At 39.2% G+C, this 21,679-nt stretch overlaps 1 protein-coding gene across 3 annotated transcripts in view; it reads right to left on the reverse strand.

Moving 5' to 3' along the window:
* The window catches only part of LOC116722060 (low-density lipoprotein receptor-related protein 8-like), a 97,696-nt gene that overhangs the window by 17,891 nt on the left and 58,126 nt on the right, over positions 1 to 21,679 (reverse strand). For all 3 annotated transcript variants that reach the window (XM_032566169.1, XM_032566170.1, XM_032566168.1), the window contains exons 6-10: positions 19,902 to 20,024; positions 17,508 to 17,630; positions 9,458 to 9,577; positions 6,946 to 7,071; positions 181 to 352 (exon numbers count right to left, since the gene is read on the reverse strand). In XM_032566169.1, coding sequence (XP_032422060.1) covers positions 181 to 352; positions 6,946 to 7,071; positions 9,458 to 9,577; positions 17,508 to 17,630; positions 19,902 to 20,024 — 664 coding nt within the window. The remainder of the gene's footprint in view (positions 1 to 180; positions 353 to 6,945; positions 7,072 to 9,457; positions 9,578 to 17,507; positions 17,631 to 19,901; positions 20,025 to 21,679) is intronic.

Below are 21,679 nucleotides of genomic sequence, written 5' to 3' on the forward strand. Positions count from 1 at the left end.
GATGTTCCAACAAATGCTACTGATTAAGATCGAAATTGCTAATAGCAGAAGCTACCAAATGCAAACTACACATTTGAATTGTTTTAAGACATGCAAAGCAAAGATTTGAGAGAAACTGTTTATGCATAAAACCTGAATTTCTTTATTTGGTGATATTCTCAAATAATTAAGCTATCATACCTGTAGATTTTCCTGTGGAATCGGTCACACCAGAAGACGCGGTTGTTGGCCACGTCCAAGTCTAGAGCCACGGCGTTCTTCTGTGTAGACACAACCTGGCTGTAGTCCCTCTTCACCAAGTCGATGCGTCGAATCTCATGGCGGTTAGTGAACAGCAAATATGGGCTTTTCCCTGCAACCAGAGAAAACAAAAGGAAAGGGATTTTTTGGAACATAAAGTAAACATGGATTCAGAGTAAAGGTGCAGACAAATATATCATAGACCAAAACATTTAAGGTAAAACAGGGTTAATACGGGGAACACATTAGAGAAGGGATTTTACCCACTAAAGCGGAGCTGAATAAGCTTTGACGGTTTAGTAGAAAGTTGAGGAAGGGCTCCGGATGGTTCCCTTAATTAGGAATCAGATCTCATCTTGGCGCTCCACAGACTCTTTAAACACAGAGCCAATAACATAATTCAAACCAGCCAGTGTACTGTATGTGCCGAGCATAAAAGCAAATTAACCGTTCTGTAGAGGGATCAATTTACGATCACAACCCAACAAAGAGATTGAAAACAAAATGTAATTGCTCTCGAGTCAATACATGCAAGACTTGTGAACCGTGATGTTCCTTGTCAGGATGATTTAGACATTAGTTATTACCTAAAGCACTCGGGTTTCGCCTTACAATCAAAACTGCAGGAAACTATTGAGCTCCACCTTCGCAGCACAAGTCAATATTCTAAATATCATGTTTTATACCAAGATAAATAACACAGGAATAGTTACTTAGTGCTGACAATCCTCCCCGGACAATTAAGAGGCAATAATCCTTCACTGAAATGACAAAACTGTTGGAAAATCGATGAACAGGTCTGAGTGTATTATTAAGTCACATACTCTTTTGGCAAATATTGATGTGAATCTGATCGCATCACTTAAACAGAAGGTTATCAACTTTTACACAGGCAACTTGCAAAGATAGAAGACAACAAAAGAGAAGTACCTTTGGGAACTGCAAAAAAGAAGAAAAAAAGATGCAACTCCAGCCAGTGTTTTGCCTTTTCTCAGCTGATAGTGAGTAAAAAACAAGACAGCTCAGTTAGCTATTATCCACATCCGCTATTATTCCCCTGGAAGGTGGAAGACACTTTTATAATAGAAATCCTCTTACCTGTTGAGGCAGCAGTCATTTAGACTGCAAGGTTTAAACAGGTGTGTAGATAACAGGGGAGAATAGGGTAAGCTGAGCCACCCTTTGTTTCTAGGAACATTGTTCATGTAATGAAGGCATTATTAAATTAAGTTTGCGAAAGCAAGAACCTCATGGGTAGAGTTTATTTCTTAAAAACATTTTTCACTCTTGGAAGTGAATTTAGACCAAAGTAAATATTAGAAAATTTGCTTTATATATCAATAGTACTGTGTATGAGCTACGACATGAGATTATAAATCTGACTGAAAAGTGTAGCATTTTAGCTGTGGGTACATATAAAGGAGGGGCTCATCTTACCCCTTACACAAAATGCTGAAACAGTTTGGTTTACACTCGTTCTGAATGTTTGAAGGGATTCGGAACATCCTAAAATAAATGTAAATATATGTTAGCGACCAAACTAAGATTGCCTTGATGCAATGATCCTGAAGACAAAATGCTCATCTTACCCTAGTGTCCCCTTCTGCAAAAACCTGAAAGCTACATGTACCAAAGTGGTTCTGCTTTAATCCTTTGAAGAGTCCAGTTCTATCTGTTACAGAAAAGAAAGATGGATAGGGAAATGTTTGCAATATTATGGACATTTTAGCAAAGCTAAGGGTTTACTAGCACTATAGGTGATCATTCACTACACATAATAAAAATTTGAGCATTTCAACACATCAAGTTAACTTTTTCCCCTTGACTCAACAATGAATCATTTTACACTGTTCTTGCAGAACTAAATATCTTGTGATGTACTTGAAAGTTAGCGAGACATGATATGTCTTGTACTAGAGTAAATGACATATGCTGCATCTCCTTTTATTTGGGTTTAATTTATGGATATGTCTATCTGAAAACGAAGTATTTAGCTGTATTTTTTAAAAAAAATCTTAATAATTTGTTGTAATTTATTGTTCTGAAATAAAAATGACCATTGCCAGGTCAGAGTTTTACAAAATCTACAATCTGAAGTTGGCCACAAATTAATTCCATTTAGTCATTTATATTTTCAGTCCCCACAACCAGTTGACCCCATTAGTAAAAAAGTAAATAAAAAATTCTACAATATACTAAAAAACAACAATAATATGAGGGTGTTTGTATGACTACATGTGCTAATTAACTCCAAACACTAAGCCCAGATTCGACTGATTGATACAAGGCTTCAGCCGTAAATCAAATCATAGATAAACACTGTGTTCCTATGGCAATCCATCAATATATTTTACCCGATTATAATTACTGACCTTAAAGTTGTGCTACAGAAAATGTCAACAAAAATGTGGACGAAATAATCAGAAGAGTAAAATTCCTTTGCTTTGTTAACTGATGGTTTATTGTGCACACTCCTTTCATGTTTGAACTATTGTTAGAGCTGCCCGATTTCCATAATTAAATGCAAAGTGCATTTAGTCAAGAGGACAGCGGACTTTAACATAGTGTGTGCAGGGTTTTATCTGTTTGGTGCGTTCTCTGAATCTATGTCCTTCTAACAGAGTATAATAATACGATCCCAGCTGCAGCCTCTCATCTCCAGAGGCAGATGTGAAAGTTTCTCATTAATACTTTACAGTCCTTTGCTCCATCATTTGACAGTTTGTGTCACAACCTGAGTGTAGTGTTGTGATCCTACACTTTCTCTCCATTTCTGCCCTTTCCTTCCTCTACCCGGCCCGAATCTGAACACTGACAGTATGGTGTTGGGCCAAGAGCTCCAAAAAAAAAAAAAAACAGTCATTATACTGTCATCTCGAAAGTCTCTAAGGGGGAAATTGCTGCCATGCTGGAGTCATGGGCTGTCAGTGCTGAGGTGGAGTTTTTGGGTTTCTTTATCGCCTCAACAACAACAACAGCAGCTGCATTCTCTGCCATTCCCCGTCTAACACTCCATCTCGCACTCTGAAATAAAGAAGGCCGTTATAACCGCATGTTTGTGCCCTGCAAACATTTTCATACCCAACAGATGCTTTTTTTCAGTCGTGCTCTAACCACCATCATTACTATTATTATTAGTTTTTATTGGGATTTTAGGCAACGGACTAAAACAAAGCAGTGTAATGATTCAAATTTGAGGGATAATGCGAGGTTTTCAGAATCACTGCTAATTGAGAACTGCACCATGTTTGTATTCAGTCCTTCTGAGTCCATATTTTCTACACCCACCTTTTTTTAAAGTTTTGTCACAAATTGTCAGTTATAGGACTGCACTTTACCCAAGCACATAAAAATGTATTGAGTCCAGTTTAGGTGGATGTCCATGGGGGTAATTTTAATTTTAAATTTAGCATTTTAATTTTACCCCTAACCCCATCTACCAAGGGGTAGATTTGCAATTTTGCCACCGTCTTTCCATTGTCTGATGATGGACTGAATGGTGTCCGGTTAGATGTTTCCACCTCTGGATCTTGTTTTATAGCCTAACTTTGAACCCAGCTGTCCCTCACAGAACAGCTGGGTTTAAGTTAAGAACAAGTCACACAAAAGCCAGCAAGCATTTTGTTTATTGAAGATAAATCTAAGAAGATTTCAGAAGGTTAATAAATGTCCCAACTGACTTGGTTGGAAATTTTGTATTTTACAAGTGACAGAAGTCTAAATGTACACAGTTTGTGGGCAAGTTGGACTTGCATCAATAGTAACAGTGGTGACTCTCAATCTCAAGACCTCTGGATTATTAATCTAGTATTTACTATCCACCGCGACAGCTGGAAAAAAAAAAAAAAAAAAAAAGCAATTTCTCACCATTTTTACTACTGTTCTCTCAATTTTCTACCTACAAACAAAAGAAAATAGCAATTTCTACACATTGAATTTATTACCACAGTATCGGGATGGAAGAAAAGAAATAATGCGAGTTCATTTCTGTTTAATTGTTAAAAAAAATTCTTTATTTTTTATTTAATTTCCCTATGTCATTATTGTTACTTTCCACCATTTGGCTGTACTTTCTTTGATTCCAAGTTCAGCTTCTATTTGGTTATCATTCACCTCCCTTCAGCCGGCCACTTCTCTCCTTTCCTCTCCCTCCTCCAGTATTGAAAGCTGCTCGTCTCATTATTCATAGCTGGATTCTTCTGTTTTCCTGTTGGCTGTCTGCCCCGTTCCACGTCCTGTACGACCTGCTATTCCCCTGCAAGTTTTTCCTTTTGTTCTATTATTAATAAACATTCTGTTCTACAATATTCTCTGCAGCAGGGTCCTCTTAAAAGCTGCAACATGACAGACTTTGAGCTCCAGGTTGCGCTTTCTGACGCTTTTGCCTTCTTCACAGGCTTCTTTGTGGATCTTATGAATTGTTTAAGTCTTAGCTTAGACCACTTTTACCAGCCAGTTTTGGTTGGTTTAAACCTAGACAACATATATAAAGATAAATAGCGCCCACAACTAGAAACAAATATGACACTGACTCATAAATTGGGTCTAAATCAGGGGTGTACAAACTTTCAAATAGGCTCACGGACGGAAAAATGAGGCCAAAAAAGAACATGAAAAAGGAAACAAAACAAAGCCTTTTTTTTACCTACTCAACAAGAAAATAGTGCAAACCTTTAATGAATAAAGTATAAAAATTTTTGTTGGAAATGGAGATGTTAATTATTGTTGATCCAAAACGTTGAATAAGGGTTCTGCTTTTTTTTTCAAGAAAGAGATGATGACTCAGCAAATTTCTAAAGATCTCCATTTAAGACAATATAACATTTTTTGTCAGTTCTGAGCAATAAAGAGAAGATCTAGATCACTTTTACTGAAAAAGTCATAGACACATGTAATAAATCCATTTAAATCAGATCTGGGTCTCAAAGCTTACTGAATAAATGTGATTCTCACAAGAGAATCCAAAAAGCCTTGGCATTGAATACATTTTCCATTGTAAATTCTTTATTTGACTATAATAATTTTGCCCTGGTGAAAAATAAAAATAAAAATTCTCAACCACATGTGTTAGGGGGGTCAGTTTGCATTATCTTGAATTGGAGTTGTGGACCGCACAAAATCAGTCCAGGGGGCACAATTGGCCCCCGAGCTGCACTTTGGACACCCCTGACCTAAATACAGCTTCTACTGAAATCAAGTCTGGGAAGTTTGACTATAATACCTGCATGTTTATCAGACATGAATGTTTATCGTGGTTAAATATGAAATTCACAGCACACTTCTCAGATTTCAGTTTTTTTGTTGTTGTTTTTCTGACACTTCAAAATTATACACTATAGTTGACGTATATAAAATACAGTATAGATCAAAATGTGTGACACAGGGTGAAAAGAGTCATGGGATATCATCTTTTTCTTACATGGCGCACAGCAATATTAATATATGGAGTGTTGAAATTAAACAATTTAAAGGGAGGCTTTAAAATAGCTGCATTTTTATTAAACAAAATAAAAGTACTTACAAATGAACATGATTAATCCAGTTCACTGTTTTCTGTTCATTAAATGAGGCGTGAACTTAGGACACAACGGCGTTTTTCTCAGCCTCTAGCCGATGAGCATCAAGGTACTTTGAGAAAGTTCACTCCGTTCCCCACTTGTCACCTAACATTTATCAGCATCCTCAAACTAAATTGACTAAATTGATGTAATTTCCCTCCACCTAGATCTGCCAGGTACCCCTGAAGAGTTGATATGCCTATTTATAAATGTTCAGCATGGCTAAACACATCAGGGTGTCACTCAGGAAACTCTAAAGTGATGAGAGCCAGTGGATGGAGTTGGCCAGTGAAAAAACAAAAAGACAAGGCTGGCTGCTCTAGTTGTGCTTACCATTTTTATGTTTTTAGGTACACAAACAGCTGCAAAATGGTGATAAGACTGTAATTGCAGAAAGATGCTTTTGATTATATAAAGCAGAGGGTTTGACGCTGCGGTACAAACGAGTGATTGGGTCCAATAATGAGCAACTGCTCAGAAATTGTTTCGTTATCAGTAAAACAGCAGACTTCCCTGCTTATCAAAGGAAATACATACATAAAATTAGCTAAATTGCATCTGTAGAAGTTATTACCTGTAATATTAAAAACTCAAATATGAATTTTATTTGTCCCATCATAAACACTTGTTACTGGGGTGTTTTCACTTGATTGCCCAGTAGACTGTTTGATTGCAAGACTAAAACATTTGTTACATTTTCAACAGATGTTGAAACCACACCAGTTTTCAACTGGTGTGGTTTCAACGTTTTGTCTTTGGCAAAAGAACATGAGTCATTTCTCCGAGTAGCAATAGACGCTTGTTTGTTTTGGTTGTATTTACCCAGAATGCCCTGCAGTTTGCTTCCTGCTTTTGGAGCAGGAAGCAAACTGCTCCAAAAGCAGTTTGCTTGGAGCACTTGTATCTGCATTTGCATCTGCATTTGCATTCAAACCACACCAGAGTTCACTTCACCAAACAGAGGCCAAGGTTTTTAGGCGGACCAGAGTTTGCTTTTTTGGGTTCACAATCTCCCGAAACGAACCATAGGTTGTGTGACAAGACGAACAAACACTATTTGGATTGAAGCAGACTAGACTGGGCCGGTGTGTACGCACCCTAAATTATTTTTTTTAAACTTTCATTTCTGTAAATTATTGTGACTCACCTTCAGCCTTGCAAGTCTTAGTGACCAGGTCCATCTCATATCCTTCATAGCACTCGCACTTAAAATCTCCCTTGTAGTTGATGCATATCTGGCTGCAAGCGTCAGGGTTCTCACACTCATTGATGTCTGTGAAGAAGGCAAGAAACAGATGTTATCAGTGGCAGAGCTGAACAGAAAATGACGACCATTCTTGTCGTATGATAATTGTTAAGAACTGATGCTTGCACAGATCATATGAGGAAAGAAAGAACGACACGTCTGACCTTTCTTTTTAAACACCTTTTTTTTGGGGTTGCGCTGGGTGTGACGGGTTGGGAAAGGGTGGGAAAATGTGTTATGTGTGTGTGAACATGTGAGAGCATAGAAAGTTCATCTGGTTCCTTTTGGGAATGAAGAGCAGTCCGGCTAGAAAAGCAGCAAACATTTAAACGGGCTTTGTCAGCTGCCAGTCGGCTGCTCTCATGATGCCTTTTGAAAAGTATTCGCACCTCTTCCCACGCTAAATCTGTAAACTTCACTGTTGCTTATTGTTATAAACCAGGAGTGTACAGTTATTTTCTTCTTTCCCCAGTGACACAACGGCAACTATGACTGTTCCTAGGAGCCACACCATTGGCCGAACACAATTTGTTCAATTCAGTATGAAACAATACATTTTTTTTTTTTTTTTCAATTTTTTTCTCCGAAGAGTTTTTGCGGCGCTAGTGGCTCGTATTTTTTAGACAGTAGGCAGACAGGAAGGAGGGTGAGGAGAGGGGGGAAGACATTTGGCAAAGGTCGTCGGGACCGGGAGTCGAACCCGTGACGTCCGCGTCGAGGACTAAGGCCTCCAAACGTGGGGCGTGCTAACCCCCTGCGCCACCACAGCACGCCCCGATGAAACAATACATTTTAAATAGTATTTTATCTTCTCAGTAACAGCAGACATTGCAAATGAACGAGGCAAATAGCTGAAACTTCACATATTATTTTACTGTATTTAAAAATGGTTTTCATAAATGTACAACCATTCATGTACTTTTACAATTATATAAATTTTGTTTCCAATTTTGGAGAACCAGTCTGGGTTTTCCACAAACTGAGAACATCCCTTCTCAGTTTGCTTGTTTATTTTAAGCAAAAAAAAAAAAAAAGGTCCTTGTGTTGATAGAAAAAAAAATCTGTATTTCTGCATCCAGTTTTACTTCTTAGAATCAATTGCAATCTTTATTGGTGGCGAGCTTTCTTACAATGCTGCAATGATGGAGGGCTCTAGAAGGACGCTTTACATATAACATTAAACAAAAGCTACCCTCAAAATAAAAGCTGATTTTTCAAAGTAAAGACATAATATTCTACTTTGTGTGCAGAATTAACATTGACTGCCATTTTTTAAGTGGGCTACTCAAGGACGTCTATGCCCTGTGAAGTGCCCAACAGAATATAAATCATGAATGCAAAGTTGAAGGCAAAAATAATCCACGTCTGGCTGCATATTTAGTGTTGTTTTCCAGATTTTTGTTGTCTTCCAGGGTTGCCCCTGCATTTATCATCATCCATCTTCCTATCAACTCTGAGCAGTTTCTCTGGTCCTGCTGAAGAAAACCTTCCCCACTGCACGCCGCTGCCACCACCACCTTTCACCACGGTGTCGATGTTTCTGGGGAGAAGTTAACGATTAAATTCTTTTGAATTTTGTGTGAAGGTGAAAAAAAAGTCTATATTTTTTTTACTTCATTTTGTTTTTAACATTTGCCTAATTGTTCCCACTTTTCCATAATTCTTACACTCTTTCTGTTCATCTAGAACAGAAGAATCAAATATATTTTACTGATCTCCAAGGGGAAATTGATTATTTGTTGACCACCTACTCCATCCAAAGTGTTAAATATTAGAAAATTCAAATATAAACATAAGCAATCAAAAATGTATATACCAACATATACAGTACATAAATGTGATATTGCAATTCATACACGATCTAAATACAAAATAAAGACATAAATAACAAGCTATCACAATAATCCATAAAAATATGATAAAGTTTAGGTGTTTTTTTTTTTAAATGGACGTACAAAATTAGATTTTTTGTCAATATCCGATATGCCAATCTACTAAAACTCATTTGGTCGATAATCAATACCGATATTTTTTTCCTACACCTATGTACTTACTGAAACTAGGCGGCTTTCTCTAATCTGGAATTAAAATACTGCATTATCTTTGACAATTTAGACTGCTACCAAATGCAAAAGCAAAGAAGGAGGCCGGAAATGATGCAACACTAAACTTGCATTATGTTAAATGTCAAATTTATTCATGGCACTCAAACAGTGCAAATTTGATGTTGTGCTGCAGTCGCATAAAAGCAGCACCTTTTATATTGGTGAATTATTTTGATGGAATGTTAATTTTTACAGCTAATAACAGCTGATACCAATACCATGCCGGCAATATCGTGCATCCCTTTTTTTTATGGTTTTTTTGCCAGGCTCTGTTGAGCTCAAGGTGTTTAACATCCTTCCAGTTTTACCTCCACAGGTCTTCTTGTCCAGCAGCTGGTAGCCGGTGGGACACTGGCACTCGAAGCCGATTGGTCTGTCCATGCAGACGTGTGAACAGCCGCCGTTATTGATCATACACTCGTTCAACCCTGTGAGGCAAAACAAGGAGAAGACAGCGTTCTGATGCGAAGAGTTACAGGAGAGGCAGGCACGATGTAATCAACTTGCAGGTCGACTTTTTGAAAAATAACTCCAACCCGCTTATATGAGAAAAAAAAAAAGTCTTTCATCTTGACTTTTGTACCGTCTTGTCCTTTTGTAATGCTTATCAGACGCTCTCCAAAGTAGAGACGGCCTCAAAGAGACCACTACCGCACACAAGGGGAGCTGGTTAATTGAAAACCAGTCCCATCTGTTGGGATATGAAATGTGTGTGTGTGTGTGTGTGGAGGGGCTTTAATGCTGCGAACTGAGAATCGAACAAGCCCCAAGAGGATCTGTCACAGAAGTAAAGGGGGGCAGCTAAATTAAACAGGTACTCCGTTTGATTTGCGACACAGTAATCCTAAAAATTACAAAAGATGAAATATGGGATACATCACCAATGGCCCGCTTTATTTTTAAGGTAGAACACTTGACCCCATTGTTCTGTTTCTCTCCTAGACAAAGAAATTAGTTGAGTTTTGCTGAACAAAGTGTTTTCTTCTACAGAGTGTAAAGGGGCAGTGTTATGTATGTTATAGGCACATATGTTGATATTTTGTAGCATAATCAAGTAACTATGTTACCTTCAGTTGTTATAAAAATGCTATTTATATCAAATATGAGTTAAAAGAAATTTCCCTTAGTAATTTAATGCCTTGAAATTGGGTCTCTGTCTCTTTAAGAAAGTCCTGCTCTTACTGAAACTCAGCCTTCAGGAAGTCATCACAACATGGCTCCTCTAATAACCCTTTAACAACATTTTTACCAGCTTCATTCTGAGAAGTAGCTCCTATAATGAGCTCAGCAGATGCACAGTCCCACCAGGTGTTTGCTAATTGGTGCTGGCTAGTCTGAAGGAGCTGAAAGATGGAGGAAAGCTGCTCTGTGAGGCAGAAACTTGGAAACTGCATCTCGGAGGCAGAGCTAGGTTTCTTCCAGTTAAACGGTAGTCTTTCCTCTCCACCATCGCCACATGCTCATCCAGGAGTGAATACTACAAGTTAACAACTTGATGCACTCCGGATGGAAACAATTTAGCCAATTTGGAAAATAAGCTGAGCTTGATTTGTCTTATTTAGGACCAAAGCATATCATTAGCTACATTTCCCTTTACTAAAATTATGAACATTTGATAAAACTATTTGCTGAATGGAAACATGAAATTTCAACAAAACTAAATTTTTTTCAATAAAAGCTTTAGCGCTAAGATGAGGTCTTCTATTTTGTATAGGCTTCGCCCTTTAAGGTTATCGCTAGTGGGTTTAGTCCACGCCCACCTACTGGGTAGCCCCTCCCTGGTCTGTATAAATAACAGTCAGACCGGACAAACGGCTCCCTCTTTTTCTTCAGTGTAAGATAGCACTGTCTTAAGAGCGAAGACGTTTTATAGCGGTACCGTCTGTTTGTGCCCGTCTTGTCAGACGGGGTACGTCATGTCCTTGGACAGGCACCGGATCTGCGAGGGATGCCTGGGCCCCCAGCATGCCGACCTCGCCCTGACGCCTCAGCCCTCTTGCCGCTCCTGTGCTCTGAAGGAGAGGAGGCGGAGGCTAGCCTTATTCAAGGCTGGCGCTCGGCGGGGCGAAGGGCCCACCGAGTCCGGTCACTGCTCATAGGGAGATGCTAGCTATGCTGACCGGGATGCTAGATACGCAGAGCGGGAATCGGATGATTCCGCCAGCAGAGAGGACGACAGCAAGAGGAGCAACGGTTCAGATGTTGCTTCCCAGCTGGGAAGCACCACGGTGTAAGAGAGGCGGCTGAGCGGATGCTCAGTCAACCCCGGGCTCCGTATGTCCGACTCAACCCCCCTCCCAGCTTTGGGCTCGCTCCTCCTTGAGCTACCTAGCTTGATTAAGGAGGCGGCTAGTGCTAAGGGGCTTACCCTAACCCTCCCCTGCCACATTCGAATGAACTGGCGGGACGGTTTGGCTTCTCCCCGAGTCGCCATCTGGACCCCATCAGGCCTCAGTTTCCCGCCGTAATGGCTTACATAACTGAGGCCACGGCTGAGCCCATGAAGCTGAGGGCACCAGTCTCCACTTATGCGCCTATCACCAGGGTGGAGGGGTTCATGGAGCAAAGTTTTCCCTCTGTTCCCCCACTGGATCCGGGCCTCGCTGACGTGTTTGGGGCCAGGACGCCAGGATTAGTCCAGCGGCCTGTGCCCCCTTCTAAGCACAATCAGCTGATCACCAGGTTCTCTGACCGGGCCCACCAGTGTGCCTATCAGATTACGGATTAGGGGCTCGTCTCTGCGTCTATACTCGTAGAATCTGGGGTTAACCAACGTTGTTTTGACTGTCAAAATTTGTGTATTTAACATAAATGCAATGAAAACACTTTATTCACATCACCGTGATGACAAAAAACTAATGTTAGTACTGGTGGAACAACGGGAAGTGGTAGGAAGTTCATGGTGCAGCATGTTTTTTTAATGATTTATCGTGTGAACAAACTTATTTACATGTGATTTTAATTGTGTTTCATATTTAATGGAAACACAGCAATTGCAAAATTGTGGTGTTTTTTTAACATTAGTGGAATATCGACAAAGTTTTGCACACGTTTGTAATGACTGAGTCTACATGATTGAATTGAATTTTGTTTTTTTCTGTAAAGTGCTTTCAGACAATATTTGTTGCTTCTATTGACAAAAACGCAACTGAATTCAGCAAAGCAGTTGATGGAACAAAAACTGCTCATGAGGAAAATGCTAAATGAAAATGCGAGTGAAGCATTACGTTGCTTCACATCATCTTGCATTTATAAAATATTCTTGCATGCACGTGATTTATCCACGTCTTCAACACACTTGTGATGGCTTTTTTTAATCCTTAAATGAGTGACCCTAACAAAGTGAAAAACGTTGACGCACTGGATTGTTTTTCACAGAGCAAAAGCGCAACTGCACAACGAACAGCTGGAGAGGGTTGATAAAAGAAAAGTGGACTAAGAAGCAAGAGAAGCTGCCTCCTCAATCATAGAGTATTTAACTCCATCAGAAGTGTGACTACCTAATCTACAGTTACACATTTGTCAATAACTAGTGAGCTTCTTATCGGCTCTTGAAAGCTAAACTTTAGTGAGTGTGTGTGTGCCTGTGTGTCGGCGTGCGTTTCTGAGTTAGTCGACGACTTAGCCAAACCGAAACTCAGCATCAGCTTACTCCCCAGAATAATAGTGAATGGTGTCAATATGAAGCTGCATTAGAGAAAAGAATTACACAGTAAACAGAATAAACACTCTTGAAATATATCCAGTAAATTGGTTATCTACAATTCACATTCATAAGGTTTACAGAAAAAAACACTAGAACCATGTCATTTATTTATTTTTCCTTAACGTCCCAATTGTTCTGTGTTTCTACTATATTTTTATATTTATTGAGATATACTTATGTATTATTAATTTATTATTATTTGACTTCTCTTCGAGAGTTGCTATTTTTAAAATGTGCTTTCTTCATGCACAATAAAATAAATTCTAATTCTGATTCATTTGCAAGACGACTTCACACACACTGTAACTACTATTTTCTAAAAATACATTTAGTTTTTCACAGCTTCACATATATCAAAAGACTGTGGTAACATGCTTATTTAAGGGTGCAAAACTTTTTTCAGAAATTCTATGAAGATTTTCCAGATAATATTTGATGTTCATCAACACAGGAAATGTTGGAATTCAAGTCTGTGCTGTTAATATCTTCATGCAGGTAAATTAATTTGATGGTTACCAAGATACTTTGCTCTGTGCTAATTAAATGAAAAGGTCTTTGATTAAAATTAGTGAGAATGTGGAAACATTCTCACTAATTTATTTGATAAAAACCTACATGGTCATTTAAATCATGATTCTAATTTGATAACTCAGGTCTCCAAACACAGAGAAGCAGCATTCAGCTTCTATGCACCACAAATCTGGAACAAACTTCCAGAAAACTGCCAACTTATTTGATATGCATCAATGATTTTGATGATGTCACTGGGCGAACTGTAATGTGTCTGTAACTGGTTTCTCAATTTGTGACTGTATTGTGTTTTTAAGACTTTTTATTTTTGTGTTTTTATGATGTAAAGCACTTTGAACTTATTTGTTGCTGAAATATGCCATTAGATAAACTTGATTGGTTATTCAGACGACTGCTTATGTTTCCCGGATCATACTTTAGACACCCTGTTTTTATTTTCCATTTATGGAAACACAATACCGGCCACACTGGTATTGCATTTTAGCAATAGTACCAGCTAAAAAGGTAGACGTGCCATGGTGGGAAACATAGATGGTCTCATGTCAGATAGGAACTAAAACACATAGAATGAGTGTTGAGATGAGACGGATTACTGGATTTCAGCCATGGACGCGCCTGCAACTTTTAGATGCGTCTCTACTTCAACACACTTGAGTGAAATAACGAGGTTATTAGCAGGACTCTGGAGAACTTGACTGCACTTAGAAGGTGATTCAGCTATTTGATTCAAGGGTGTTGGATCAGGGAGACATCCAAGAGATGCAGGACACCGGCCCTCGAGGACCAGGATTGCCCACCTCGGCCTTAAAGCCTCAGCCACCATCCAGACACTGTGGATTATTTAAGAGGAAGTAAAGAGGGAATATTTCTGGAGTGTCATTTGCCACCGTGGCTTATTTTTCGACTTTCTCTCTTTGATGATCCTGAGAGACCGACCTCTCCTGGGTCTACCCTCTCCTCTCTCACATGATAACACCTAGGACAGGCATCAACCTTGCTGTTACCCCGAACAGGACAAAGACAGAGTAGAAAATTAAAGGAAGACATTTTTTCCATGCTAGAGGTATTTTTTATGCCCCTTGGGAACAGCAGAAAATAAGGAATAATGCCCTGATTTCCTATTGTCACAGGAGTTAATGAGGTACACCAGGAATTTACGAGATGTGGATTTTCTGATAATTATGCAGTCAGTGTTGGCTTTGCTTGGGGTCCTTAGTCTCCATTCTCTATAACCAGTTAAGAGTCACATCGCCTCCTGAGCTATGAGGGCTACCATGTAATTGCAGACTCTGGTTCTGAACAGACAGCGAGTGGGGGACTATTGATCTTTTTGAGATTGGTTTAGAGCGAGGCAAAACAGAGAAGCTGCAGGGCGGAAAAATCAAAACAACGTGCCGAAAGTGGGTGAGATGCTTTGCAGATTTGATGTGGAGCCAGCGGACCAGCTGAATTTGCTAAAAGCCACATAGAGAGACAACCAGGAACCACAGGTAACGCCTCGATAATGAAGATCGGGGAGAACGAGCTTCAGGTTGATCCAATTGCAAGTTGAACTTTTCTATCAATTGAAAGTAAAAGATTCGGTCATGTAATCTTCGCCGTTCGCTTTGTGTCGCCGCCAACAGACCGACCCGCTGTTAAATTCTCTTCTGTAAATCGACTGAATGAGTGGCGGCAACACAATCCTCCTACTGTCAGCTGAAAATGGACCCAACATAAAAGAAAAAAAGAGCAAGACGTAGCTGCCTGTGAGCTCTCACTCAATCCTGTGAGTTCAGGAGGGGCAAGAAGCCTCCCTGAACTGACGCCTGAGAGAATCCATGTGTGAAAACAGAAACTGCTCTTTCCACAAACAAGATTTACAGGCCAGATCCCTTTTTCCCCCATCACTGAGAAAACATCACATCTCTTTTTTGCCCCCTTTTGCCCGAGTCTCTCCTGCACAGTGAATCTGTTAACATGAATTCCACCAAAGTAAAGGAAATTAATAGTGTTAAATAATGAGCAACATAACAGTGGTGATATGTCATTATTTTTGGTGAGATGGTAAAACGTTTGCCTGAGCACTTTAGGAAATGCATTGTTTTCAGCGTCTGAAAGGAAGAGGGTTGCGTCGCAGTTCGAATCAAAAGTGTCTTGTTTTCCACGTGTGATTTAGATGTGGAACGTCTCGGACGCAAATGGCTGAGCGAGCGCAGAGATGAGCAAGGTGTGTGTGTCTGCATGTGTGTGGACGTGCTTTTAATGAGCTGAGAATGTGAGGGGACGGAGGGAGAGGAGATGGAGAGGGTGAAGGGAATTACGCTCTGCAGCGCCAGTCTCGGTTCTATAATTTCATATCCTGGCAGAGGTCAGTCTGCTCTGGTACCTGTCACTTTTCCCCACATAGATTTTTAGATTCCTCAGAGGAAATGTCCTCGCAAGAAGCTGGAGGTCTGCTTCTTGCTTTCTTACATTGGAAATGAAATCATGAATATCCAAAATCCAACATGTTTTATTTAATGAATATCACTTTGACCAAATTGAGCATGTCTGTTTTAGCATTTTTGATTATTTTTAGACAAATTTCTCAAATTAATCATATTGTATTGGTCACTGCATGATGGGAACTTTGCCTTCTCAACTACTTTAATTCACCTTTGTATAGATTCAACCAGGTGTCTAAAATAATGCTCATATATTTTAGTCCATATTGAAGCCATATTATCAAGCAGGTGCAGCAGAGAGGGAAATCTCTTTTTCCATCCATTTTTCCATCTGTTGAATTGAAATCCAGTGACTGTGGAGTACAGTAAACTCACTGTATGCTCAAAAAAAAAAACAAATTCGGACCCAAGAAGCATTTGAGCTTCGTGATACGGTAGTAATGTGGTCAAAAATGGCTGGAAATTATCAGCAGCGTAATTAAGTAGACTGAAGCGTTTCAAGTGTGCTTAATTGGTAAAAAGAACACCAACACCAGACTGAAGCACTGATATAAAGTAGGATGAATCAATTTTTCCATCTATTTATATTTAGTTCTGATCCCAGACGAGCCCCCACATTTTCCACATCTCTTACATTCTAATCTTGGTGGCCTTGTGTGAAGTGTAGACTCAGTTTCCAGTCATTATATGACTGGCACGGCTCTCAATGTGGTGTTCTGCTGCTGTAGCTCATCTCCTTCAAGGTTCAAGTCATCTGTGCAAAGAAGTGAATCGCTAATCTGCATCTGCACTCTTCCTGAGCAAGAATGTGGCTGTCTGTAGGTGGTATTCTGCAAATGCTGGTTGTAATGAGTTGTCCTTTGAGGTCATAGAAAGCCACCAACACTAAAAAGTCATTTTCCTAAGACTTCTGACATCAACAAGAAATCTGTGTTAACACCACTGCTCTCGTAGGATATCCTTCTCTCTTTCTCTCTGTAAACCCAAGAATGTTGAGCATAAAAAATCCCAGATCAGAAGTCTCTACAATACTGTAAAATACCATCAACCATGCCACATACAAAGACACTGAAATCCCTCTTTGTCCTTGTTGTGATCGCTGCTCTAAACTTCAAACCTTCTTCATCTTCTAGACCAAGGGTGGCCAATCCTGGTCCTCAAGGGCCGGTGTCCTACAACTCTTAGATGTCTCCCTGGTCCAACACACTTCCATCCAACAGCTGAATCACCTCCTAAGTGCAGTCGAGTTCTCCAGAGTCCTGCTAATGACCTGATTATTTGATTCAGGTGTGTGGAAATATAGCTACATCTAAAAGTTGCAGGAGACCGGCCCTCGAGGCCTGGAGTTGCCCATCCCTGATCTAGACACACAAATTTAATGAGATGCTGCCATGATTCACTATTTGTGTAAGCAACTGAAAAGGTAAAATAAATGAATAAAGTGACTGGTTAGTGTGTTAACAGGAGCCATTTAATAAGCACAATGTGGTTATTAAATTGGTGCAATGTGTGCAAATGAAATGTCTTGACTCCTTTGTATGAAGAAACACTCATTCTAGACCCAGTGGGTACTCTCTTGTGAATCAGTATCATTTGGAAGAAGCATTTTATTTTATTTTATTTTATTTGACCAAAGACAGAAATAATAACAGTTCACACAAGCAATCTTTAACATCAACAACAACAACATCTTACCACACTCTTTTTTAGGCTCATCCGAGCGGTCCTTGCAGTCCTTGACAGAGTCACACACCTTGGAGCTGTCGATACACTCTCCGTTCTTGCACTGAAACTTCAGGGGCCCTTCGCATTTTGTGGCTGCAGCAAAAAAAAAAAAAAAAAAGTAGAGAACAGCTTCTGTACATCACACATTTAAAATATTAATGTTTTGTTTGAGACAGTAAAAACAGGTCCATGTACTTGGAAAAAAAAACATTAAATAAGTAAACATGAAAATAATTTTTCCAACTCAAGTTTGCGTGCAAATACACAAAAAAGTTACAATATTAAAAATGTAAGGTTATTTTTTTATTGTTCTCACCTCCTCTTGTGAATTTCACTTTCCCTGCCCTCTTAGTTTGCAGGAAGCTGATAAATTATCCATAAGAAGATGAACTTAAGAGACTGGTTTACACTACGTCCATATAAAACCACACAACCTACTGTCATTATTACAACGTCTTTAACAGCTTCTTCATCTTGGCTTGTAGTCTTCACACTTTCGTCACCTCTCTGCGTAGCTGGCGTTACGACATAGCTTTAAATGGTCTGTTAAACTGCACCCAAGGTAATTCCGTCTGGTTTTATCTAACTGATGTCAGCCTCACAGATTCATAATAAATCATTTGTTCCCGCATTTAATAGAACCTGCTGGGATGAATTTAAACCAAACAACGGATGTTTTCTGCATTTGTGGAGAACTGCGTTTATTTTAGATAATGGAACAAAGGGCTGCTGCACTGAGCGTTTAATTAGAGAGCTGAAAGCAACAGATTGAATGTATCCACCTACTCAACAAGGTGGCACCTCACTGTAAACAATCTCATGGACCCGGCAGCACAGCTGTGCTTTCTGGAGCAGCTCTGCTGTGCTGCGAATCAATAAGGTTTGCCTGTTGCTCTTTTAAGTTTCCGGTGAGATTTGGCAGCATTTGTCCAAGTAGCACGATAATGTGTACCATCAGCAGCAGCTCTGTTTGTTTGTATCTACAGTAACCCTTTGTGGTATGTGACGGTAGGATATATTTACGCCTGTGATAATAAATTTCCTCTGATTCAGACAGTACAGAGGAACCTTGAGGCTGATATACAGTACAGACCAAAAGTTTGGACACACCTTCTAATTCAATAGGTTTTCTTTATTTTCATGACTATTTATAAGGCAAGAAATCCCACTTATTAACCTGACAGGACACCTATGAAGTGAAAACCATTTCAGGTGACTACCTCTTGAAGCTCATCAAGAAAATGCAGAGTGTGTGCAAAGCAATCACAGCACATCAGCAATCACAGTAATCACAGCAAAAGGTTGCTACTTTGAAGAAACTAGAATATAAGGGGTATTTTCAGTTGTTTTACACTTTTTTGTTTAGTGTGTATTTCCACATGTGTTATTCATAGTTTTGATGCCTTCAGTGTGAATCTACAATGTCAATAGTCATGAAAATAAAGGAAACTCATTGAATTAAAAGGTGAGTCCAAACTTTTGGTCTGTACTGTACTCAATCTTGTTCCATTTCCAGCAGGTAGAAATTGCAACTAATTGTGACATTGTCACTTTGATCAGTACTGTACTCATTATTTTTAATCACTAGTTTATTGGCAATAAGGTCACGTACTGATGAGATTTTTATGCCCATTTTTACAGCAATAATCTTGGCACATTTTAAGATGCTGAACTCTTCAGCGAGGTAGGAAAAAAACTCCTTCCTTGCTATGAATGAATGTTCAATTACTATAAGTTAACTCAAATACTATCTGAACTATTTTTGCTTTGTGACAGCATGCTTACACTCCTGATCAAAATTTTAAGACCAGTTGAAAAATCCCAAGATTTTACATTTTGCATTTTTGAGGTGATTAAAAAAGCTACATTGCAAAAAACACATTATCTTACCACGTTTTTTGGACAAGTTTCTAGTGCAAATATCTTAGTACACTCGAAATAAGACAAAACTAACTTACAAGTATAGTTTTCGCTAGATATAGCAACTTGTTTTAAGTCAATAACTTCTTAATATTGATGAAAAAGTATTTATTCCATTGGTAGAGTATTTCACTTATAACAAAACATTTTTCCCATGTTACTTGTAAAATAATCTGCCAGTGAAACCAGTACTTGTGGTGCTAAACCTATATCTATTAAAAATGATTCACATATTTATATCAATGTTATTATATTCACAAGCCTGATTTTCTTTTTCACAGCTCAGCTAGCTGGGAGCTACCTTAGTTGTCCCAAGCTGAACATTGTCTGCCAACTTCCCTTTCTTATGTAGCGCTTCCTGGTGCTGTGTGTTTCCCAGGTAACCGTGATGAAATCATCCACTTGGTGTAAATGAAGCAGCGATGTTTCCAGCCTCAGACCCACCGTTGACGCAGCCGGACTCGTCGCTGTGGTCAGGACAGTCGTGGACCTTGTTGCACTGTTTGGTACCGTGGATACAGGAACCATCACCGCACTGAAACTCATCAGGTCGACATGTCAGCAGAGCTGTTAGAGAAGGAGAGACAGAAAACAATATATACATATATAAAAACAAAATGGGATTCATGTTCTGACATTAATGGATCAAATCCTTTTTCTTACATTTTACCCATTACTAGTTTGTCGTTTCTCTTTGCTTCTGAGACTGTGTCAATAAGCTCATTTGAAAAGATAATAGCCAGAAAGCATGTATAAAAATCAGCAGAATTGAGTAATTACATACTTCAGCTATGCTAATTTCATTCAGAGTTTGATGCAGCCCAGAAAATGTCAACCCAAGGTCGTGTGATGAATGAATTTTAATGTAGAAGACCAAAAGAGGGAGGCAGGATGAGGCCAAACCAAAATTCATTATTATCCCAAGACCAGAGCAGTTTCTTATCAACAGCAGAACTCCCCTCTGAACCCCATTAAAAAGCAATATATATGACTCTTGGGATGTGCTTTAGTGTTATCATGAGATAAGCTAAGACCAGGACAGAAGGAATATCTATGGTGACTCCTCAACTTAGACGTACACAGCAGGTCTTCTTTTGTGTTGTGCTCTGGTGACACATCAATATCAGAGTGGAGATCTGTAAATAAATGATGTTTCATACAGATCCATAACATTAAAAAAGTAATAAACAGGGGAAACATATTGATCAGTGTCTCTAATCTGAAACATTTCAGATCAGAGAGAAAAGTGAGGGCTTAGAAAATAAAATTTTTCTGACAAATAATTCCTTAAGTAGATCCTGAAAGTGAGTGAGTGTACCAGAAACGTGTTTCTAATTTGAACCTGAGCACCTCCGTCTCTTGCAAACGCTGCTAAAACGACACCACACACCATGACGGTTTGTCAGACATGCTCGCCGCACATCTCCGTAACGAGCGGAAGGACATATCCGAGTTTCACACTTTGGCTTGGTGAGAGCTTTGGGTGCTGGGATTCCTGCTTCAAAAAAACTACTTCATCACTTCATCCACTCACTGTTATTTAGCAGAAGAAGACATTTAAAGGGACAGGATTATGTGTTTTCCAGGCACATAGTGCCATTTTATAGCACAACCAAGTAACTATGTTAACTTGAGTTGTTATAAAAGTGCCATATACATCAAATATGAAATTTCATATCCTGATTTAACAACTTGAAATTGGGCCTATATCTTTTTAAAATCTCCTGCTCTTTCTGAAATACTGCCTTCAGGAAGTCATCACATCACTTCTCCTTAATAATTTAACAACGTTTTTAACCAGCGTTGCACTGAGAAATAGCTGCTATTACAAGCTAAGCAGTTAAACCAGGTGTTTGCTAATTACTGCTGACTAGTCTGGAGGATTTGCTCTGTGAGGTGGAAGTTGGGAAGCTTGAAAGCTGTAGCTCAGGGGAGGAGCTTCATCTTTGAAGGCGGGGCTAGGTCCACCCAGGCGTTTTCCACAGCTGAATGGTTACCGTAAGAGATTAAAGGATTTCTCAAACATGCGTGAAATAATCAAATCAGCACTCCAGGTCTGTTTTTGATGAAGGAATAACATTATAGTATTATAGCTCAAAAAAGTTGATTTAACATAATACTGCCCCTTTAAAAGTTAAGCTTCAGTTTCACAGGAGCTCATCCATTTCCACAGGGCTTATTATGCTGTAAAAATTTATTTTTTTTCATAAAGAGAGTAGCAG

Source organism: Xiphophorus hellerii, chromosome 6 (assembly GCF_003331165.1).
Source record: "Xiphophorus hellerii strain 12219 chromosome 6, Xiphophorus_hellerii-4.1, whole genome shotgun sequence".
Lineage (NCBI taxonomy): Eukaryota > Metazoa > Chordata > Actinopteri > Cyprinodontiformes > Poeciliidae > Xiphophorus > Xiphophorus hellerii.